Source organism: Misgurnus anguillicaudatus, chromosome 22 (assembly GCF_027580225.2).
Source record: "Misgurnus anguillicaudatus chromosome 22, ASM2758022v2, whole genome shotgun sequence".
NCBI classification, from domain to species: Eukaryota; Metazoa; Chordata; class Actinopteri; order Cypriniformes; family Cobitidae; genus Misgurnus; species Misgurnus anguillicaudatus.
The window spans coordinates 50503461-50528961 of record NC_073358.2 but is presented as its reverse complement, the minus strand read 5'-3'; the positions used below and the strand labels follow the sequence as shown (position 1 = coordinate 50528961).

The 25501-nt window shown below is 36.2% G+C and overlaps 2 protein-coding genes across 9 annotated transcripts in view; both read right to left on the bottom strand.

Annotated features, from left to right (window-relative positions):
• bmpr1ba (bone morphogenetic protein receptor, type IBa) overlaps positions 1 to 6634 on the bottom strand; it is a 60150-nt gene extending 53516 nt beyond the window's left edge. For both annotated transcript variants that reach the window (XM_055198323.2, XM_055198324.2), the window contains exons 1-2: positions 6450 to 6634; positions 620 to 668 (exon numbers count right to left, since the gene is read on the bottom strand). The gene's annotated coding sequence lies outside the window, so the exon portion shown is untranslated. The remainder of the gene's footprint in view (positions 1 to 619; positions 669 to 6449) is intronic.
• Positions 6635 to 9102: 2468 nt separating this feature from the next.
• Positions 9103 to 25501, bottom strand: part of pdlim5a (PDZ and LIM domain 5a) — a 69912-nt gene continuing 53513 nt past the window's right edge. For all 7 annotated transcript variants that reach the window (XM_073860998.1, XM_073860997.1, XM_073860999.1 and 4 more), the window contains 6 exons: positions 12742 to 12830; positions 12440 to 12614; positions 12169 to 12349; positions 11392 to 11512; positions 9847 to 9962; positions 9103 to 9765 (listed from right to left, as the gene is read on the bottom strand). In XM_073860998.1, the coding sequence (XP_073717099.1) occupies positions 9676 to 9765; positions 9847 to 9962; positions 11392 to 11512; positions 12169 to 12349; positions 12440 to 12614; positions 12742 to 12830 (772 nt within the window). In that variant the 3' untranslated portion in view covers positions 9103 to 9675. The remainder of the gene's footprint in view (positions 9766 to 9846; positions 9963 to 11391; positions 11513 to 12168; positions 12350 to 12439; positions 12615 to 12741; positions 12831 to 25501) is intronic.

The following is a 25501-nucleotide window of genomic DNA, read 5'->3' as shown; positions in this document are numbered from 1 at the left end:
TTGATGGACATTACGTGAAGGAATGAGGAAGTGGTGTGTCAAAATAAAGGTACCTCAGATAAATTTTTGAAGTGTAGCATCGATGCATCAGATCATCAAAAATAAAATCGATGTATCGATCCATATCGATGTATTTTTACATTGCTATAAGTTACAGCAACTAGCCAAGATAAAAAAATAGTTTGAATTGAAAATTACTTGAAAAGATAAGTTGATTGATACTTGCAGTCAACATGAAATTGAAATTAAAACTTTTTAATGAAATATTGTGGTTTTTATAAATGACTTATCTGTGTGCTGCATAATTTTATTTTTAATTCATGTGCCCTCATAATCTTTAATCGAAACGCTTCTTCCTGTCACGAGGAATGGTGCGAAAGTGGGGCTAACAGAGACTGGGAAAAGATAGCAGCAATTAGCAATTAACAACATGGTCCAACTTCCAACAATTCGATCAGTTCTCGATGGATGAAATCAAGTCCCGCCCTAAATTTTTCTAATTTCAAAGGCCGTTTCATTCGGATAAATGTCACGATAGAGAAAAGAATATAATCACAACTTCCGTTTCATGGTGACAAATAATTTTTTATAATACACCATAAATCTCACAGCTTCTCACCTTTCTGAATGAATGATGCTCCATAACCAACTTGCAGAATCAAGATCTCCTGCAAAAGTACAAAACACAATTAAACAAAAATAAAACTATTCAAACTTTTTACAAACTATTTTAATCTACTACTAATATACACACATTGACACAATGCCAGGGCTCCAGACTGCCACCAAATTTTGACTTTTTGATTTGACACTCAATTTTAAAACAGCACATTGTACTTTCTGCATCTAGCATTAAAGTATTTATTAGTAATACAGTGAAAATTAGTAGAAATCTGAATATTTGGTTAGCATTAGGGATGCACCGATAGGATTTTTTGGGCCGATACCGATACCGATTTAAACAGACAACTTCTGGCCGATATCGATACCGATATTAAACACTTGTATACAATACTATACAGTTGGTCTATTAGCTAGTTTATTTCTGCATCAAATTATTTTTACTAAACATGGATTGGATCTAATTAACATTCAACTGACCAACATAATAAGAGAGGCACAAATTAAGCTAAAACAAATATAATAAGACAGCATGACAACCTTCAAAGGTGGTTTTTGCTATTAAGCATTTATTTTATTAACAACATTAACTAATTTTTACACATAATGGATTTCTTTATGCAGTTAATTAATAAACAATCGGTATCTGCCTTTCTCGTGCTATTGCCAATATGCCGATGGTTTCAAATTCATCAAAAATCGGCCGATACATCGGTGCATCACTAGTTAGCATGTTAATTTACGACATGTGCCCCTAAATCTTCTGGTTGCGCCCCTGAAATTTTCAGTTGCGGGCCACTGTGCTCCTAGTGAAAAAAGTAAGTCTGGAGCCCTGAATGCTATTACTTATAATAATCTAATAAATAGCACAATAACATTAAATGTGTATACTTAAGAGTCTTTTATATTTTAACAATAACTATAAATTTAACGAAAACTATAACTATATTAGCGTCCACACAACCAGACGATAACAATAATTCAAAGTGCACCTATTGTCCGATTCAAGTTTTTACATTTCCTTTGGTGTGTAAGTGTGTATTAGTATGTGTTGATGATATGCAAAACGTACAAACCCCAAAGTAAACGATGACGCGAGTTATCGTCTGCAACATATATCTCTTTTCTTGGACTACAACAAACACACGTATTGTAGGCAGTTTACATCTTGGGATTGGTGATGTAGTAAAGAGCGACATTATCATAATTCCTCCCGCTTGGACTCACAGCCTGTAAGTTAACTTCTGTTAGCATTGCACTGTGCGCAAATCTTTCAAATATGGTAAGGAGCATCACATTTCCTGCTGACGTCACAGGTATTCAGGCCAATCATAACGTACAGATTACAAATCTGTGTGTTTCACAAAGAGAGTGAAATCTGGAACAGCAAAAAAAGTACGGTATGTGGAAAATTTGTTTTTTGAACCATAAACCACGAGAACACATTATATTATACCAAATACACAAAATAACGTTGTTTTATAAAAATGAAATAGTTGCTCTTTAATATTAATTCGCTTGCGTGCTACAGTACTCGTTCAAAATATTTTACCTTTAATGGCATTAACTAACATTATAGATATTGTTTAATTAAAAACTATGCAATTGTTTACATGTCATTGAACGTTTAAATACACTCTCAGAAATAAAGGTACAAAAGTTGTCACTGGGGCAGTACCCTTTCAATAAGGTACACCTTTGTACCCTAAGAGTACATATTAGTACTTTGAACTGCCAAAATGTACCTTTAAAGGTACATATTTGTACCTAAATGGTACATATTAGGACCTTTTTTACAGGGTACTGCCCCAGTGACAGCTTCGTACCTTTATTTTTGACAGTGTATGCTGCTCAGCAAACTGCGTTTCACGTATCTAAATGCATTTGTGTAATCTATCATCTTATCTACTGCCGTAGTCATGGTAATTCTCTTTAATATCGAATGATTTAAACCTATATTTTATAGCTCTAGTTATCATCCATAGGGTGCATTGTGTAATGTGTTGTATTTCTGGGCGAGGTTAGGTCTAATGAAGGTCAAACACAAAAGTTTGTGTTAGATCATTATCTGTATGATATTCAGCAGCTGACATTAACATCCTACAAAGATTCAGTGAAAGAAAAGGTTGATATTAAACAAAGACAAACACTGCTATAGGCTCTCCAAGCGTTCTAATCGACTTCACATGCTTGTACTTTAGCATAGACAGCTCCTTGAATTGAAAGAGGAGTGTTGTTATTTTTTCAGCTTGGCTCGCTCGGAGTCTACACAGTTTTGTTGATGCAAACAGTAGCACTCCGGTTGCATCGCTGCCAATTTGTAGATTATAACAAAAGCAAGTTAGTTTACCTATGTACACTTGCAGCACGACTAGACAGCGTATCTGATTATCATATCTGTTCTTGTTTTGTCGACTTTGTGCGCTTGCAATGGACAACTACACACGTGCATTCCGCCCCTCTCTCTCTCCACACACACACACATCTGCTGTTCGACTCTAGCGGCCCGTTGAGTCTTTCCTGCTGGGTCTCATGATGAAAGGTGGGGGTGAGGTAAGAATTGGACGCTTTATGCCATATGGTCACACACTCTCCAACATGAACTCCACATAACACACACTGACACACAGCTGGATCTGGTTAGTTGGTGCGGGGTGTGTGTGCATGTAAAAGCTCACATAGTTTAGGGTCTCTCTGTTCATCCGTGACATTGGGCCTACAGCCGTATCAGTGAACTTGTTTTGATAACGCACAGAACACAGTAAGCATTGTTATAAACACATAAAAATACTTTCGGAAATAGAGACGTCTCAATGACAGACTGACAGTGTGAAAACAGATTTTGATTTGTTATTGAAAGTACACATTTTTTAACATGAAATTTGAAAAATAAATTATTCTGCTAGGGCTTCATTTATCTGTGAACATAGCTTAATAATTCTCAATTTTCTTTCATTATAAGTTAAAAATGCACAGTCAGTAATTATTTCTAAGCTTTGTTTGCACAGAAGTAATTTCTGGGGTTGGAGCAAAATAAAAAGTAAAATATGTGTTTGCATGGTTTATGGTTTAAAAAACATTATTTTCCACATATCGTACATTAGTGTTGCTCCTCTATGCCCTGTCTCCCTAAAATGCATTGATTTTGTACAAAGCTCAGGCGATTTTTTGCACAGGCCTAGTCTGCATTTGTGATCATAGAAACGACAAACAACAAGCGCTACTCTGCACTGCTCAAAACTTGTGTTTAAGTCATAGTTTAGTCAGTAGTAAATTATTTAAATATGAAAACATGCATCTGACACCGCCTACTTCCATACTTTATAGTAGGTGAAAAGCACTACTTCGTCTACTACATAGTTTGGAAGTATGCGGTTTTGGACGCAGCGATAGACTACTTATGCTACAAACACACCAAATGCGTAGCATCGCGTTGCTCGCTCTAGATAACTCACGAGATTAAACTTTGTGTCAAGCAAATTTTTCGCTTGAGTTTAATATGTTGAACTTGCGCAAAGGTGCGTTTGAGGTGAATAGCGTGCGTTTTCGAGGCAATCGCGCCGCCCAATTCGCGTCATTTGCATGGCCCCGCGCAAGGATGCGTCTGATCACGTCTTTGTATTTACTTTGTATTAGTGTTGTCACGATACCAAAATTATTGGTTCGATACCGATACTATGCCAATGGTTTCGATTCCAATACTTTTTCGATACTTTTTCTGAAAAGGAAGAAACACTCTCAAATCTCATTGCTGTGCTTTATATTAAAAACAGGACAACATTCTAATCATATAACACACTAATAAATTAACATATATGAACAGCAGATATATTAAACATTTAAGCAAAATATATCAAAATATAAAAAATAAATTAGAGCAATGGCATTCAAGGTAAAAAAAAAAAAGAATAATTTTAGCAGCATTATCTGAGTTTTTCTCTAGTGAGCATTAGCATAGTAAAAAAGATAAACAAGTACTTAAACAAATGCATTGCTTTTTGTTTGTTAATGTTAATACATTAACATTTATATGATAAACAGATTATAGTGTAAATATGAAAATATACCTCACTGAACGACATGAGGGTTAATAAATGAGGTGTTTTTGTGAACTTAAAGCACAACAGTATCTGGGTTCATTTACTTTTTACCACAGTAAAAGTATTTTCTTGTCAGCTAAAATGCTGTCTAATTTCCTAAGTCTGATAACTGTGAGGCGATTGTATTAACTTGGATCATTACAGGCAAAACATGACCACACGCATATCAACAACAATTTGGAAAGTCTAGAATTAATAGTTTGGGATGATTATCAATCTCTCGTCGGCGTGTCGGTCCTTCAGTGCTTTGCTAGCGCCGTTAGCACGCGGCTCTGTAGCAACGCATATTTGGCTTACTTCACTTGTGTCCTTCGGGTTCGCATGTTTATTTGACTCACATCCGAAAAAAACTCCACACAGCAACACTGCTTGGCTTTCTTGTACTACTGTTAAACCAGAGCGGACGAGACGAGGAGAGGAGGCGGAGCACTGTATTCACGTGCACTGTGTGTGCGGCGCCGTTTAAAAGAAAGATAGAGAGAGAGAGAGCGTGCAGCTGGTGTTTGCAGAGTTACATAAAAAACAACTCGCAGCTCGTCTCGGAGTATCGATTCCGCGGGACACGAGTATTGGAATCGTTTTAAAATTTCAGTATCGATATCTATCGAAATATCGATAATTTTGACAACACTACTTTGTATGTAATCTACTCGCGCAAATCGCTGAACTCGCGTTTGGTGTGTATGCCCCATTACAGGCTGCGAGTCAGAAGCGGGCGGAGTTATGATAATAAGCGTCGTGTCCACGTCAACAGGCCAATGAACTGTTGCCTACAATCCGTGTGTTTGTTGTAGTCCAAGAAAACAGATTTATGTTGGAGACGATAATTCGCGTCATCGTTTACTTTGGGGTTTGTACCTTTTGCATATCGTTAACACGTACTAATACACACTAACATACCAAAGGACATGAAAAATCATGAATCTGATAATAGGTGCTCTTTAAAACTGGCATGCCACATGTGAAAAAAAGAACATACAAGCACTGAAAAATAAACCATGTGTTATCTGTACGGTAAAGTTATTCAGCATGTGAGTTTATTTGCTCATAATTAAATTGGTCATTAGATTGAACTCAAATGGTCTAATGGACACAAACGGTGTCTATTATCTACAGAGAAAGTTGTTTCTGTTTGGATTACGCTGTAAAAGACTAAAGGCTATCAAGATAGTGAGAGTTAACTCTTATCAGAGTAGTTAAAAGTTTCTGTATCGTATTCCTACACTTGACCTGAAATCTAATATGAAATAATCCTGAAAAGTCCATTAGTTAATGTCTGAAGAAAATACAGGAAGTGTTTATAACAGAAGATTGATGCACAATAAGCACTTTAATGTCCAGCATGTCATTAATGCACCTACGTGTTGATGTTATGAGACAATTCATGCTATATGTACAATAAAACACTTTAATTTAAAGTATTCACAAACACTTAATAATTTGTTTTCCTACAAAAGACACACACACATATAGCATATGCATTACTTACTGTGGTTTATAATCAAAATAAATGAATACAGGATCTAACCAAATGTTTGCGCATCCAAGAGAATTTCACCAGCCGGGAAACTTTGGTTACTAAGTTTAGTCAAATACAAAATGTTACCAAATGGTTTATGAATCATAACGTATCAGTAACGTTTCATGGATCAATAGGCTACAACACGAAGTTTCATCTCCGAGTCTCTGTGAAAAACTTCCTTCAGAAAAGTTTCAATGCATTCTTACCGTTTTTGTTTCTGTGGGTTCCCCTGAAAGCTCCACAGATGTCTTGAGTCCGTGTTTACGGTGTGTTTAGACGCCGGTGTCCGTTTAGCACAAATCTCCTCAGTGTTCTTGAACGTGAATTAGGAGGACGCGCTCGCGCGGTAATTCCACTGCATCGACTACCGGGGGCGCGCGCAGCGTCTGGATTACTCACCGGTTTATCAAGTGACCAGAGTTCAACCTGAATATTTAAGTATAAAATAATATGTAAATATTTTAATGCAGGTTAAACGTTTTCTTACAGTCGCTCTTATATTCAGATTTAAAAAAAATCTTTATTTGTTATTTATCTGTTTGACAGGGCAGGCATACGTTACGCATTTGACAGATATTTTAAACCGGTTTACGGTGTCAAGAAGTGCATTTTTCATAGTTCCCTGGGATCGAACGCATACTGTGGAAAAGTCCGTTTAAATCTGAAGTATTGAGTAAAACTTTAAACATCAGAGAGCACAAAGATGAACCGCAAGAACTTCACATTCTCAGTTCTGAGCATCTCACTTGTCACATGGGCTTTTAGCTTTGTTTTTATTAGCATGTGCTGTGTTGCTTCACCAGGCCAGAACTCTTTCTTATTTGTGATATCTACAACCACCAATGTAAAGAAAAAAAGAGGGGTAGAGAGAATGAGAAGAGGAAGAAAAGTCTGAGGAAAGGGGAAAAAGAGAAAGAAGGAGGATGAGGAGAACAGAGAGAGGAAGATGAGAATAGAGAGGGAAAAGGAGAAAAGAGGAGAGGAAGATGGTAAAAGTGAGAGAAAGAGAGGAACAGAAAGATGAAGATGAGAATAGAGGGAGGAGGAGAATGTGAAAGGAAGATGAGATGATGTGAAAGTAAGCGGCGAGGAGAACCCAGAGGAAAAAGAGCAGAGAGAGAGAAAGAGGAGAAAAAAGAGGGCAAAGGAGAATAACAGACAGAGGAAGATGAGAATAGAGGGAGGAGGAGAAGAAAAAGAGAGGAAGATGAGAATAGAGAGGGAAAAGGAGAAAAGAGGAGCGGAAGAGGGGACAGGAAAGAGAAAAACAGAGAGATGAAGATGAGAATAGAGGGAGGAGTAGGAGAAAGTGAGAGGAAGATGAGAATAGAGAGGGAAAAGGAGAAAAGAGGAGCGGAAGAGGGGACAGGAAAGAGAAAAACAGAGAGATGAAGATGAGAATAGAGGGAGGAGTAGGAGAAAGTGAGAGGAAGATGAGAATAGAGAGGGAAAAGGAGAAAAGAGGAGCGGAAGAGGGGACAGGAAAGAGAAAACGGAGAGATGAAGATGAGAATAGAGGGAGGAGGAGAAGAAAGTGAGAGGAAGATGAGAATAGAGAGGGAAAAGGAGAAAAGAGGAGCGGAAGAGGGGACAGGAATGAGAAAAACAGAGAGATGAAGATGAGAATAGAGGGAGGAGGAGAATGTGAGAGGAAGATGAGAATAGAGAGACGAGGTGAAAGTAAGCAGAAGAGGAAAAACATGAGGGAAAAAGAGAAAAGAGAAGAGGAAGAGGAGAACAAAGAGGGAAAGAGGCGAAAAAGGAGAGGTAAAGAAGAATAGGGAGAGGAGGACAGCAGAGAGAGGAAGACGAGTAAAGAGAGAGAAGAGAAAGAAGAGAACAGAGAGAGGAAGATAAAAATAGAGGGTGAATGAGGAGAAAGTAAGAGGAAGATGAGAAGAGAGAGAGAAAAGGAGAAAAGAGGAGAGGAAGAGGAGAACAGATAGGGAAAGAGGAGAAAAAGGAGAGGAAAAGGAGAATAGGGAGAGGAGGACAGCAGAGAGAGGAAGACTAGTAAAGAGAAAGAAGAGAACAGAGAGAGGAAGATAAGAATAGAGGGTGAATGAGGAGAAAGTGAGAGGAAGATGAGAAGGGAGAGGGAAAAGGACAAAAGAGGAGAGCAAGAGGGGAAAAAGATAGAGAGAGGAAGATGAGAATAGAGGGAGGGGTAGGAGAAAGTGAGAGGAAGATGAGAATAGACAAAGGAGGTGAAAGTAAGCAGAAGAAGAGAAAAAAGAGGGAAAAAGAGAAAAGAAAGAAAGAGGAGAACAGAGAGGGAAAGTGGAGAAAAATGAGATGAAAAGAAGAATAGGGAGAAGAGCACAGCAGAGAGAGGAAGATGAGTAAAGAGAGAGTAAGAGGAGAGAAAGAAGAGAACAGAGAGAGGAAGATAAGAATAGAGGGTGAAGGAGAAAAGTGAGAGGAAGAGAGAGAAATAGTTGAAGCAGAAGAAAAAGAAGAGAGATAGAAGAGAGGAAAAGGAGATTTAAAAAGGAGGAGGAAAAATGAGAGGAAGAGTGGGAAATAAGAGGAAGAGGATAACAGAGAGGAGAAAATGTGTTCTTTGTGGTTAAAGTGAATGCTGACATTATTCTGGTGTGATCATTACAGTCAGAGAGTCACCTGAGAGATTCAAACTCTATAATAGATTTTTACATATGGATCAAATATAAGTGGATCCTGCAAATGCTTAAACCACCCGCCCATGATCCTAAGATCTTATGAGGCTTTGCTTTATATGATAAGAACTCTTCTGTATGGTTGTTGCTTGATGGTTGTTTGCTGGCCAAAGTCAGACTAGTCCCATCCTAAAATAATCTGCTTCCTAGATCATTTTAAACAATAATAAAAGACCTCATCTCAAACAAATAATCCATTGCTTTATTTTTTTATAAAAAGCACTTAAACAAAAACAAGCAAAACAATTTTACACGATGAGTCAAATACAAATTGTGCACTGTTTCAAATAAATATCTAATATCCGAAAGTGAAATTAAAATGAAAGAGACTCATACAAACATCTTATCATCATCATCTAACCTCTCAGACGATGTCATTGTATGTTGTACATGTAATATTTTGGCACAAATTTAAAACTGCGTCCCTTTTTGATTTCTTCCTTTCTTATTGTTTTAGTTCTCGTTTTATAAATAATGTTTGCTAAAGGACAAAAATAGAAAAAAGTAACACCCCAAAAGTGCTTTTAGCTTTCAAACAAACAAAAATTAACCACCTGTGTAAAAATCAACTTTTCCATTGTCCGTATTTTCAATTTCTAATGCTTTAAATTTTACACAAAATACAATCATTTCACAAATCAAACCGAATCCAGACCTCTTATCCCCTCTCACACACTTTTAATATGATTATGTGTCAATTATATTTTGTAAATATGTGTTCTTTTACATTTGCTAATACTTCAAAAATGTTCAATTATATTTTAAAACTGTGAGCATGTTTCTTGCAGAGTGGTTTGCCTTTTTTCGAGAAGAACATTTGACCCTCCAGACTGACACTGCACACCTGGAGATGCAAATAATCGCAAATTATTACTCAATAATGAATACAGCATGCATGTACATAAACGCACACAGGTGGACCTACCGTGCACACAAAGCAAGTATCATGCCAGGTGAATCCAAGAGCTTCCAGAAACGTATCTCCTGCTTCTATTGGGAAGTCACAACCACGACATCCGGTCCCAAACCGACTGTAATAATCTAAACACACAATTACAAAGCAAAATGTAAGGGTGAGCGGGGCACAAACTAACGCGGGTTACGCGACTACTTTAAATATTTATACAGTGCCGATCAATCTGTGCTTTTGGTCTTTTCTTTTGGGTGATTCTCACGAAACCATTGAAACACCACGGCACTAATGATTTTAGCTTTAAAATGTGTAATATAGTAACATTAAAAAGCATCAGAATTAACACAATACTGTGTTTTACCTTGCACAATGTGTGATTTCAACATAAGAATTTATTATTGTAAATTTTATCTCATTTTCTGCTGAAATTCTCATTACCGCAATGTGTCCGGCTGTGTTTGAACATGCGTTATGTTGTAATTTAATCAAATTAACACAAAAATATTAAGAAAAAAAATAAATGGATGTTTTGCTAGACTACTTTAGATGACAGAAAAAATATTTACTGAATATTCATGTATAATAATAATGAAGAAAAATTAGGAAAATGATGTGTCCATGCCTGATGTTCTCATCTTCCGCAACACTTTTTGAGAACAGTTTAAGCACACATACAGTATTTTAATAAAGTTTGATTTTGAGTGACCAAGCACATGGACCAGTTACTTCAAGATGGCTACCAGGTAAGATCATTTTTTTACAGTTAATTTGAAATATTGTCTTGTCAGAATGCTTACACGACATTTTGTTTATCATTACCGCAACAGATTCTTATTAAATGTTAATTTAATTAATAGAAGCATAATACTTTGATTTTAAATGCATGTGCAGAATCTCCAAATTATGTTCTTTCAGGTTTGTCATGTCATTTTGAAAATATGTCCGTGTTGATGTTTTCTGACTGTTGCGGTAATGAGATTTTTTAGGACTAATTTTATAAATTATGTTACAAAAAGTGTTAAATGATAAGTAAACGTTTTTAAATTAATGTTCCCATTTACTCCAGACTTTGTTTTTCAATGCCTGGTGGGAAAAAAAGTAAATTTAAGCAATTTTTACATTTTCATGCTTGACATGTTTAAAACCAAGTTTTCGTGAGAATCACCCTTTTCCTGTCAGAAGATGATCTCCTGTGAATTTGTGCAAAGTTTTGATGTGTGACATCTCTTATGAAACGTTAGAAGTGTTTGCTCTCCATTAAATCTGTTGTTTTGTCTGGGATCATGTGTGTACAATCTGTGTTTATATGTGTTTTAGAAGGGGTCAGGTTTTTCCTACACTGGGGGGACCAAATGCCCCCATAAAGTTTGTAAAACCTGATATCCGCCACGTTGTGAGGGGAAGCCAACCATCCCATGTGGATAAGGGTTTATTATCCGTACTAAAGAACATCTCAGGGAAGGTTTGAGGATAAAAATCTGGTTAGTTTAACAGAAAGTCCCATAACAGACAATGATCACATGTGTGTGTGCGTGTGTGTATGTACAGTACGTGTACCTCTCTCGCAGTAAGGCTCTCCATCCTCCAGGTGAAAAGTGTTGTTTCTTATTGGTTGCTGGCAAGATGCACACAAGAAGCAGTACACATGCCAGGTCTGCTTCAGGGCATTTATCACTTCCTGTTAAACATGACATCACATGACATCATCACCATTACACATCCAAACGAAAAGAAAAACAACACACCAACGTTCTGACAGTCCTATTAATGTGTTTTTGTGCTTCAATGTGCGTCAGGGTTCCCACACCTTAGTTAACTTCAAATTCAAGGACCTTTAAAGAACGTTCCAGGTCCAATACCCTCAAGTTCAAGGACTAAATGTTGTGACACATTTCAAGTGAGAGCAAGGTTACATCGTGTTACCTTTTAAGATACATTGTTACCGTTCCCTTTGGAGGGAACTCACGCTGCGTCACTACAGTGACACTTTGGGGACGCCTCCAAGTGTAAGTGCTTCTGAATGTGTATATCAAATTCAACCAATGGTGAGGCTTAACGACAAAGACAGGGTGACGCGGGAGCCAGGAAGTATATCACTATCTGAAATATTGCCAAAGACGGCATAACAGGGATGCAGGAAGTATGGCAAGGGAGACGCAGCGTCTCGTTCCCGTCTCAGGTAACAACAGTTACATACGTAACCCAAGTCCCCCAGATTCACAAACTTTCAAGGATTTCAAGAACCCGTGGGAATCCTGGTGTGTGCATATCCAAGCCAAAACCTCAAACATCTGACAGGTAGTTAGCAATTGATTATATTTTACTTTTCCTGACCCCCATGATTTTGTATTGGCAGCGTGCGCAGGTCGGGGCGAAGAACTCTTCGTAACAGTGCTGGCAGTAAACCGAGCCTTTCTCCTCAACGAAACCCAGTTCACTCAGAGACACGCTGCAGTGGGCGCACGTAAACTCCTCTGGGTGCCACGATTTCCCCATCGCCACCAGAAACGGCCCCCTGGTGGACACAAGCAGTGTCTGAGTGCATCATGGGATTGTTTTGCATTAAAAGTACACATTTGTGTTCCCTGGGGATCGATGTGTATACCTGATAACAATGTTACAGTGTGCACACATAGGAGTGCGTTTGCCAGCAGGGACGTGCTCTGCCATCTGCACCAATGAGGCTTCGTCTTCTGGGTGTGGGCGTGGCATGGGGCGGTCCAAGGCTGGGCCTAGAGGTGTACTGTTGCTCACAACACCAAAAGTGGGAGTAATGAAACCTGTCAATAGACAAACAGACGCACATTTGGGTTTATACTATAAATAGCATCATTATGTAACACAATTCTGACATTGTGGTATTTTCAGCTGGGTTGTGGTTTGATGTTGGGTATGTTTGTGTTTTACCTGCTGTATTTTTGACAGGTGTTCCTGGGGCTTTGATCATGGTTTTAACAGGAGAGGTGACATGAACGCTGGGCTCCTCACAATCCTCACTGAAAGCACACACAATCTGACATTATTATGATGACAAGACCACAAGAGGAAGTGGATAAATATGTTGAGCACATTATCGTACGATTTGTGGTATGTCAGTGGGTTTTAATCCTGGACTCAGAGAACTGCACATTTTTTCATTTTTTCTTATTTACATCTTTTAAACCAAACCATCCTGGTTCTCCTGTTGTCCCATGAATTACATTACAATTTGCTTGTTTTTATAACATTCCTCTTTTTTTTGCCCAATTCGATGCAAGCTGGAATGGCATGTGTGGTTTAACATGATACTTGTTATTTATCATACTAACTAACTAAATGTCTTATAATCTCAGAATAACTATATCATTTTAGTAGGCTATCTTGGTACATTGTCTTCTAATAAAGCATTGAGGTACCATATGTAAAAACTTTTGGATCAAATGAAACTCCAAATGGTTTAAATTTGATGTAGTTGTCATCAATTCATTCATCTTACCTATTAGAAATCGATCATATTCGTATAATTATTTTGACAATTTATATAGATCTTATGAGGAAATTTTGACAAACCTATGGGCAATTATTTTCACGGTTAATGTTGATAATGCACATCTTATGGAAAAAAATACATTAATATATTAAATATTTTCATAATTCTTTTAAGTTTAAAACCATACTGATATTTCAGATGTGTGGGGTGGAGTTTTTTTTTTTTCAAATTATTTTCCATAGTTAAGTGCAGCTTTCAGCATTGTCACGTCCATAATGTTGTTTCTTCCTCATAAATAAGCAGACAAAAATGTAAATAAATGTTTGTTCTTTAAAGCAGTGGTTCTCAAACTTTTTCCGCGTTCGGCCCCCCTTGTGTACGGTGCAATCCTTCACGGCCCTCCCAAAGAAAATTTATGACAAAAAACTGTTCTAAAATTTAACATTTTAATTATCAAAACAAATTAAGTTATACAAAGTAGTGCTGTTGGTTAGTAGCCTTATTTCTTTTTAGGTTTAATTACATAGAATTCATGATAAATGAATGTATTTTATAAAGTGTCATAAAACTAGGGCCCCCCTGGCACCATCTCGCGGCCCCCCTTTGCATGTATTCACGTAAATTACCTAACTTCATTGTGCTGTGTGTTCATATTAGAATGGTTTCTTGAAGGATTTTTGATCAAATAAATCCAGGCTTGATGAAGTATCAGGATTCTTCTAAATTTGTATTACCTTGCATGCATGTCTCCTTATGACCTAACAAAATGTTTATTTATGTTTGTATATGATATAGTTCATATAAATTTGTCCGATTTGGAATATTTCCAAAATTCCCCAGATTAACTTCCCATGGAAAGTTTCTGGAAATTTATCGGAAATTTTCCGCCCCTTTGCAACCCTAGTATAGACTGATATGTTTCTGATATCTGGACTTTACCATCAAGGTTTAACAAAATATAAACAGATGGCTAAGTATATTGGTAATAAATACATTCACTGAGAAATTATGCTTTCATTTTTAACCAAAAATGTCACATCCATAACGCTGAAATTGCTGTATTAAATGCTGGGTTATATTCAACCCAGTGTTGGGTGAAACAGGGGCAACCCCAAATGTTAAAGGTGCAGTGTGTAAATTTTAGCAGCATCTAGTGGTGAGATTGCGAATTGCAACCAACGGCTCAGTCCACTGCTCACCCCTCGCTTTTGAAACGCATAGAGAAGCTAAAGTAGCTGGCACCGAAAAACATGTCATCGGAGACAAAAATGTTTGTCCGTTAAGGGCTTCTGTAGAAACGTGGTGGCACAAAATGGCGACTTCCACGTAAGGGGACCCTCGTGCATGTAGATATAAACATCTCATTCTAAGGTAATGAAAACATAACGATTCATTATAAAATGGTCTTTATACACCCATGATAATGTAGTTTTGTATATTACATTGCATTTCTGTCAAGATATCCTTTTAAAAATTACACACTGCACCTTTAAGTTAAAATAACCCAGAAAATGTTCATATTTGACCCAGCAATGTGTTAAACGAAAACACCACCGTTTTTCAATATTTGACCATGTTCCCACATCAACCTAGACTTATTAATACATACCTATCTTTTTCGATGAAAGCACTTAATCTTTGTAAAGCACTTTGTGAATGTGTTAGCATTTAGCCCCATTCATTCCTCATGTAACAGTCTTTAAATAGGGAAAACATGAAAGTGTTTGGTGGCTTCTAAATTCATCCCTGTTTGGATCCTAAGGAATGAATGGAGCTAGGCTAAATGCTAACACATTCACGATGCACTTTTCAAAAATTAAGTGCATGCATTGAAAAAAATAGGTATGTATTAAATCCTCTAAGTTAAGGTAAGAACATGGTAAAATATTGAAAAACTATGCTGTTTTTCTTTAAAACAACCCTTCATAGGTTAAATTTCAACCCAATGGGTTGGGTTCGTTCCTTTTTTACCCAATACTGAGATGACCCATAATAACCAATCTTTTTTACTGTGTATGCATTTACTGTGCTTTGAAGTAACGCAAAATTGAGAAAAAGTTTGCATCCTTTATGAATATTCTGTATGGATGTGATACCTTGAGATTATGTTGGGGAAATCTCACTCTACCACTGTGTTAAATGTTAATTGTTTCATCTTGAATAGTGTTGGAGTATACTATATATATACTGTACAATGCAATATGAAGTATGCTAGTATTCCTTGGAGAATACACACAGCTCTCATACTTACGCCAAATATAGCACCTACAGTATATATAGAGAGAGAGACGTTCCATCATAACGCTCATTAAATACTCAGCCGGTCTGTGTGTGCTGGCCAACCGCTCCCATTTACACAGACAGCGAGTGAATACTGATGGACAGTGAGACAGATGTTTGGCATTGAGTGTCTTGAAATCTTGGGTGGCCAACACAGAAACACATAGGTACCTACACACTCATTTACACCCAGACAAACCACCCAAATTCTCCGCCATGCCAACTGCACCCTGTCAATCTCTCCTGCCCATTACAAGCCCCCAAAGACTGAATATTATGGCAACGGCTACTACAGCAACCAAAAAAAATGCCTTTCATTTCTAAATCTGGCAACGGACGGCGTATTTCTAACTAAACAGTTCACACAGTTTTACAGGAAAAGAAATGTATGTCTAATTTAAACATTCACAGGTACACTTTTAGAAATAAGAAGCTTCTTTAGTGAACCATACAGGCCAACAAAGAACCTTTTAAGAGCCTTTATACTTAAGGATGTGTGTAGAAGGTATTTACATTTAATATCTACATTTAACTAAGTTGGCAAATGGATAAAAAACAAACCAGCTTTATGCAATGATGGTGGAATAAACTATTTTTTCAATAATGCATTGAAGCATATGAAGTATATACTATATGCATAAAAACATGATAATGATTTAAATTAATTCAAATATGTAACAACGATAAATACAAACATGGAAATTGTCTGCAAGTGTAGTTCGCAATGCATTATGGGAATGGGCGGTGATAGGTGACAAAGACACATTGCACGCGGTTGAGTTTTAGAAAAGAGGAAAGCAGAAGAGATGATGTTTAAGATGGATGGGTGATATAAGACACATTTGAAGATAAAAACCCTAAGTCATGGTCTGTTTTGAAAGGTTTATACAATTATGAATAAAAAGCTAGGTTATTTTCAACTCATAATTTGATCAAAAAGGGACAAACCCAACTGTTTGGTTCTAGTTAACCTATGCTGGGCCAAAAATAAACACTTTCCAGGTAAATTTAACCCAACTGTTGGGTTTGTACCTTTTTGAACCAACCATGGGTTAAAAAATAACTCAACAATGGGTTAAAAATAACTCAACGATGGGTTAAAAGTGACCAAATCGTGGGTTAAAAATAACTTAACGATGGGTTAAAAGTGACCCAATCATGGATTAAAAATAACTCAACGATGAGCTAAAAGTGACCCAATCATGGATTAAAAATAACTCAACGATGGGCTAAAAGTGACCCAATCGTGGATTAAAAATAACTCAATGATGGGCTAAAAGTGACCCAATCGTGGATTAAAAATAACTCAACGATTGGGTTAAAAGTGACCCACCCATGGATTAAAAATAACTCAATGATGGGTTAAAAGTGACCCAACCATGGATTAAAAATAACTCAACGATAGGTTAAAAGTGACCCACCCAACCATGGATTAAAAATCACTCAACGATGGGCTAAAAGTGACCCAATCGTGGATTAAAAATAACTCAATGATGGGTTAAAAGTGACCCACCCATGGATTAAAAATAACTCAACGATGGGCTAAAAGTGACCCAATCGTGGATTAAAAATAACTCAATGATGGGTTAAAAGTGACCCAACCATGGATTAAAAATAACTCAACGATGGGTTAAAACAGTGGTTCTCAAACTGGGGGCCGGGGCCCCCAGGGGGGCCGCGAGATGATGCCAGGGGGGCCTTAGTTTTATGACATTTTATAAAATAAATTAATTTATCATGAATTCTGTGGAATTAAACCTAAAAAAATAAGGCTACTAACCAACAGCACTACTTTGTATCATTCAATGTTTTGTTTAATTAAAACTTGAGCTTTAGAACAGTTTTTTGTCATAAGTTTTCTTTGGGGGGGGGCGCGAAGGAATGCGCCATACACAAGGGGGGCCCGCACGCTGAAAAAGTTTGAGAACCACTGGGTTAAAAGTGACCCACCCAACCATGGATTAAAAATAACTCAACAATGGGTTAAAAGTGACCCAATCATGGATTAAACATCACTCAACGATGGGCTAAAAGTGACCCTATCATTGTTTAAAATAACTGAATGTTATTTCTTACTTAAGTTATGGTTAAAATAAATTCATTATTATGTCATTAAATTATAATATTTAACTACATTTTAAACATAAATTTGATATACATCTTTATATAAGAGTCAAAATGGGACGATCCTAGCGGTTGTGTTGAAACAACCCAACATAGATTAAATTACAACCCAACTGATTGGGTCTGTCCCAATGCTGAGTTAAAAATAACCCAGCATTTTAAATTGTATACTGTAGCAAAGCAAAAATAGAGACAAGGCATAGATTATTAGATCAAATTATTATATATTTCTAAGTAAAAGCAGGATACAACACATGAATGAATTAGATGACTATTCTGAGTAAAAGACAAAACAGACACGTTTTCCCTTGTACTGCATAAGACAGATCATTAATAATCTCAGCCAATCAGATTGATTATAGAGGAAATGATCCAATCAGAATGAGGCAGCAGAGCAGGTCTAATTGAATGAGAGAGACATCATAACCCAATATAGGAAGACCTACATCACACACACATCCATATAAAGCAGAGGATGAGATGAAATCTGTCTGTTATAGTGATGAACAGGTTTATAAGGATCACAGCATCATACATTCAGCCAATAAGATTCAAGATAGTGCTTTATTTACTGTACCAGGGCCAGTGTGTTTTTACCAGGGCCAAAAATTGTTACTAATAACTTTCACACGTAAAATGGCACAATAAACATACTTTTATAACTTGAATGGTTAGAACGTTTCAACACCCCTACCTGAATGATCCTCAATGAGACAATTCTGCAAATTTAGGTACAAATTCAGTGCATTACACAAAACATGTGGACCACAGCATATACATTAGGGCCATCGCAATGATTAAATAATCGCCTCATCGCGATTGTTTGACCTCATCGCGATGATTTCAGATCACCGCAATGATTGCACATCTCTCTAAAAAGCACAAGGGGGAGCTGCAGCACATCTGTATAAATGAGACATTTTCAGATTATAGAGAATATGTATATATATGTGTATTAATATTTACTGCCAGGTAAATGTTGCAAAATATTTAGTTTAAATAATCACAACAATGTGTGAAAATTATTTCATAAACAAACAAAAAAGTATGAGAATTAAATGTCAAAGCACTAAAACAGGCAATTAATCGCCACAATTTATTAGACAATTAACCGTCAGCCAAATTTCATAACCGTGACAGCCCTAATATACATGCATCACAAATCATGTCAACTTCTATAATGATGTATTATAATGTTGTCACACCTGTCCTCCTTCACGTTCACTATATAGAAAAGATGATTAGAAATATTCTTTATTGACGTTTTTATTGACGTTAAACTCTTAATTCAAAGGATTAAAGGAATAATTCACCTCAAAATGAAAAATAGCTCAAATTTTAATCATCCCCAGAGTTATATTAAATACAACATGATCTGACGGCAAGTCATGTTATAGTCACAAAAAATGTGATTAATTTATTTGTGTCCACGGCACAAAACTCCGCCCCATTTCGTGCCTTGAGCACGAATGTCCCCCCCCGTGTCACTCAGCACGGATCTCCACAAATAGTTTTTCGTGTCCGTGGCACAACTTTTTTTCGTGTCATTTTATGTATTGTTTTCTCTTTTTCCCCCTATTTTTAAATCACTGTCGCTTGGGGTTAGGGGTTAGATTTGGGGATTGGGTTAGGATGTTCTTTTATGTATTGGTTTCTACATGTTTTTCTTCAGATTTTAAAACTATTCTCGCCTGGAGTTGGGGTAAGATTTGGGGTCTGGGATAGGATGTCTCAAAATGTAAAAGAAAGCGATTCTAACCCCAACCCCAAGCGACGATGATAAGAAAATAGGAAAAAACAACAAGAAATCAATACACAAAATGACACACAAAAGAAAGTCGTGCCACGGACACAAAAAACTATTTATAGAAATTCGTACGACTGACACGAAAAAGACATTCATGCTCAAGGCATGAAAAAAGCTGAATTTCGTGCCATGGACACAAATAAATTAATCACATTTTTCGTGACTGTAACACGGGTTTCCGTGAGATCAGTCTGTAAGGGATGATGTACAAGTATTAAATTGCACATTTCCATTAACTGTGAACTGTGACATTATAAATGTGGTCCCAGCGGGATGTTGAAGTTGATGTTTTTGGTAGAGTCAGCGAAAGTTTCCTCTAGGGCTGCACGATTCATCGTATTTTTATCATGATAACGATATGCGTGCCCCACGATTAATTAATGACAATCGTCGCGATTAATGTGTAAAGACCAAGCTCAAAACAGACAGTCTAGAATCAAGCAATGTGTTTGTTATGGGCGGAGTCAGAGTAAACGGAGTGTTTTTGCAAGTGCAGTCTGTGTTATGGTAGAAACAGGTTAGCATCACAAGATTTACGGTCATTCACCTTGAACGAGAATAAAGGCAGAGCAACAAGAAGAAAGTGCAGAAATATGTATGTTTAATTCCCAAAAAGGGTCATATAGGCCTACCTACATTGTTTGGATATTTCGGATTTGAGGAAAGTGATGCTGATCAGGTAAGATACGTCTTGTGCAAACTGTGATCCCATCCAAACGTGAAATATCAAAAGTTTCAAAAGTTGAAGCTGCAACCATAAAAAAATCCCCGACCATCCACGACAGAGAAAACAATAAGGGATCGCTTATCATGTAAATTAGCCAAAGATATGTGTCAATAAGCACCGTGAGCAGCAAGGGGTTTAAAAAATGATATAATATATATATTAGAGCCCTGCATTTCAGCCTTTTTACGCCCCTCAGGTCGGGTTTCAGACAAATTTTAATATCACAGTTGATATGCGGCCAGGCCTCTGGATTTTTTAGGCGTCTCCACCTTTTTATATTTTAATTTAATTAAAAGAAATGTTGAGACATTGATAAATTTTAAAAGACGTTTAACCTATCGCACGAGTCCACTACGCACATTCACAATGCACCTGTTTCAACGGTGTTTAGCGTCTCTGCCAGCAGCAGGACCTTCAGTGCATCGGGAAAAATGGAGAACTGAATTAAAACCTTAAATACTGTGCATAATCTATAAAAGACTTCTTTCTGTAGTCATGTAAAAATGCGGTGTCATTTTTTTCTTGTTTGAGAGACTTTTTTCTTAGTTCTATGGTAAAGCCTTGAATTTTAATTGATGCATAGCGAATGTGTAAGGTAAGGCAACCTGCATGTTTATTTCGTTTCATGTTTATTTCGTTTTGTTTTGATTCATTATTTTTCATTATTTTTCTGCACCCTGCCGCAACTGCGAGCAACAGAACAGCCTCCCTCCGCTTTTTAAAAAAATAGTGTGTTGATAATAAACATTTAAACTAACATTGTTATATGCTGAAAATATATATTTTATATAGATCTTATTGTAGGCAAGTGAAGTGTTGATTTGAGAGGCTCAACTGATCAAACAAGTCGTCAAAAGTACGTTAGCTGTCAGCTGCTAACTGCTTGGTCATTATCAAAAACCTTAATTTAACAAACAAAAAAGGCTCTAAAATGTAAGAAATAAAAGATTTTTTATAATTTTGACAGTTAAAACTGAACTGCTTTAATTGCTGCAATAGTAGTACAGCTGTAAGTAATCTGTGTAAGGAGTTATTTTTTGTTATTTCTGCGCATTTCTTTTGCAAAATCTATGCGGAATTTTGCGGAATGATTTTAAATGTTTTAAAAAGATATAAGAGAATGGGAGCTGTGGATATTACAAAACAATAAAATATTTTATAATATAGGCATATAAAATGTATATAATATTATATACATGGCTGTAAAATGTGATAAAAATACAGAAGTAAATAGAAGTTCTTCACTAAAAGAATGATCGTAATTTTAAATCGTGATCAAAAGTTTGAGCAAAACAATCGTGATCATCATTTTTCCTGTAATCGTGCAGCCCTAGTTTCCTCTATGGACTTTTTGTTGATTGCACCTAAAATCACACGATTAAATAATATCCTGCCCCTTTTCTGCTTTATGGCATTGAAGGGTGAGTAAAATATGGACAAATTTTCATTTCATGTTCCTTTAAAATCTATTTGATATTTGTTTCATGATGATGATAATTTTCCTAAGAACAGGACACTACATGGTAAATATATTAACATTCAAGTACAGTACCTTTCTCTCTTTGTGCGTGTGTGCATTTGTGCGCTGTGTACACTCAGATCCAAACACACACACACACACACATGAAAATACACACAGCAGCTGAAAGGACAGGTGTGGTGCTATGTACAGAACACAATAACACATTCAGGACCGAGGCCGTTACACGTATACACTGTTTACATTCAGGGCTTAGACCCAGATACTGGAGAAACCCTAAAATCTGGTGATGACTGCAAACCCTGCTGCTTAAACTGTATATACATGGATAGAATGACACAATATACAGACAGGAAAGCTGAAAAATCATACAGAAATTTGAATAAATGTGAATGAATTGACCTTTATTTCCACGATCATACCAGTAAGCATTCAAAGGTAAGCTAGTTGCATGTAAGTATTTAGCAGGTGTTTTTAGGATGCATTCAATGTATGCATTTTTATCAGTATGTGATTTTCCCCTGTTTTACCTTTACTTTTTGAACTACATAAACACACGAGGCACAGTAGTACAGCCTGATTCACTCTTGCTCTCTGCCACCATCTGGTGGTAAAATGTCAGAACTGCTGCACATCTTTCTGGAGTATGGTAGTTTAAACACAAACTTTTGTGGTTTGTGGTTGTTGTGAAAGGTTTGTTTTCATAAAACATAACTATCATTGGATATGTTGATTTTTTATCCTTAAATAAAGAAAGACCAGGAAAAGGAAAGGACAGAATGAAATAAAGAGAAAAAAAGAGACAGAAAATCTTCATAAAATGCAGGCAACTTTATTCTAATTTTGCTTTATAAGGAAAACCAAAAGGAAAAGTGAAAAGACAAATTAAAATACAGAAGCAAAGAAATAAGATTGATCAGCTTTTTAAGGGATGCTTTGGGTTTAATACAATTTAAACATCCCTAGAAATTTAAATGGAGTTTACTGGATTTTAGCCTGCGATCTACTTTACTCCTTAAATTTTTTAATATTTAAAAATCTCTAATTTCCACCTTGCAAAGCACAGATTATTGTCTAACTCAATTCTTAAAAGCAAATGTCCTGTAAAATTATATTTGTGATCCTGGACCTGGGTCATAAGCAGCAATAGCCAACAATGCATTGAATGGGTCAAAATGATTGATTTTATATGCAAAAAATTATTAGGATATTAAGTAAATATCAGATATTTTGTACATTTCCTACTGTAAATATATATATAAAAAATTTAACTTATTATTTAACTAGTAAGAGGTGTTGCTAAGGACTTTATTTGGACAACTTTAAAGGCAATTTTCTTAATATTTGGATTTTTTTTCACCCTCAGATTGCAGATTTTCAAATCGTTATATCTTGACCAAATATTGTCCACATCAATTGAAAGCAAATCTCTTAATTTATTAGATGATGTATAAATCTCAATAAAAAATTAATAAATTGTGGTCCAGGGTCACAAATGTGTCAAAACAGTAATGAAAACGAAAATTATTCAAGCCACACGCATCATTCGTTTCTCTATAATGTAGTGCAACTAATAAAGTAAATTCATGAAATCCAGATGAAAGTGCACACTGAATATCTCCCAATACTGCACACACTGTAAAACTCTCCTGTTTGCCGACCACAGTATGTTATGTCGAGACATAACTGCTGTTTGTGACTTCAGTATCTAATATAACTTTATTCACTGTCACAAACTCAAATCCAACAGATTCCAACACAAAAATATCCCACAGACACCCATTCACACACAGGGATGGATTACCGACCGGGCCAATGCCCAGGGGCCTTTGACTATCATGAGCCCGGGTGGGCCGGGCTTCAAGGTTGCGCCATCCAGAAAACCCAACAACAATGAAAAGAAATGTTTAGTATAACTCCTCTTACTACAGAGCCATGTGATTACATGATATGTTTTTATGTTACTTTAACTTATGTTGAAACTTCAAATTCTGCAAGATTCAACTTGATGTTTAAGGTCAGTATGATGTAAGTTGAAATAACTTGTTAGTTTGATTCTACTTAAAGATTTTAAGGCAGCAACTCATTTTTACAGTTCCTCCAAACCTTTTTCCGAACCATTTATTACAAAGTATATTTGCTCACACAGGGAATTTGCTTTGGTGAGAGAAGAAGATTCCAGTGCACAGATATAGACAATTTTGCACATGTACTTAAAATTATTAACTGTCTATCTTCCCTATAAGTTAAAATCATGCATGCCTAAAAGAAAGAAAGAAAGACAGAAAGAAAGTACCGAGCCCCTATTTACATTGGAATAAAAAAAATCTAAAGTTTAGTTTCATGTGCGCACATGAAAATAAACTTTATTTAATTTTTGCTTCTTGTCCTCTTAGGGGCTCCGTAATAAAGAAAGAAAGAACAGAATTTATTTTTTAAAGGTCCAATCAGAATTTTTTATCTAATGTTTTTAATTATTTTTATTATTATTTTATTTTAGATTTTTTTTAATGCAAAAGATAACTATAGTAACAATAGTGCATAAATGCATTTTTTCAAAGACTTAATTTATCTAAAAGCTTATCTTAGTATTACTTGTAACGTTGAAATGTTAGTCATGTCTGTTTGCTAATTAATGCACAACTATGGATTTAAGGCAAACAAGTGATGCTAGAAAGAGAAAAAAATATGTATATCTAAATTAGATAAAATGTTATTCTTATACTTTGATTTGTACAGCTTGGTTTTTAGCGTAGCGCAGAGATTTGATGCAAAGTGATAACGGTTTGAATATTCATGATCATCTTAAAGGGATAGTTCACCCAAACATGAAAATTCTGTCATCATTTTCTCATCCTCGTGTTGTTTTAAATTGTATGAATTTCTTTTTTTCTGATGAACATAAAAGAAGATATTTTGTTAAATGATGGTACAGCTGATAGTAACCATTGACTTCCATAGTAGGAAAAACAAATACGATGGAATTCAATGGGTACCGTCAACTGTGTTTACCATCATTTATCAAAATTTCTTCATCATTTATTACAATCCTTTCATAATATTTGTTTTCCTACCATGATAGTCAATGGTTACAATCAGCTGTGTGTAACTAGAAAATGATGTATATCTAAAACCAGGAAAAAGAATGTGAAAAATTTTGGAGGGGGCCCTTTTGAAGTCATAAACCATCCCTTTACACACACACGCATACACAAACACACTACAACATACTGACAACGTTAAGGGTTCGAGCGGAAACGCCATGATGCCAGTCTCTGAGTTTATGATATTTGGGTCCAATCTTAGGGTTAATCTTCACTACCCTGTTCACCAAAAAGGGAAAAAGAAAGTGAAAAAAATGAAAGATAAACCAAAATGATGTATTACGTTAACACGACCATGCAGTCAAAGCCACTACGACACCCGTAAGTAACACATACTGTCCACCGCCAACACTTTGTTATGAAACGTAACATGCTGCCCCACCGATGCACAATCACAACTCATTTCCACAATAAACACATTTCAGATTTTTCACAACCAGCCAGAAGAAGCGATGAGCAACATTATACACACAAAATTAAACATCAAATATGTTCACATGGTCAAAAAATGGTCCCTAGCTGTCACGGGACAGTAACCTTTAAAAAGTTAATTTAAAGAGTTACTACATACTGGTACCAAATATATACATTCATGTACCCAAATGGTACAAATTAAGATCTTTTTAAATGGATAGTTCACTTTAAAATGAAAATTCTGTCATAATTTACTCATCCT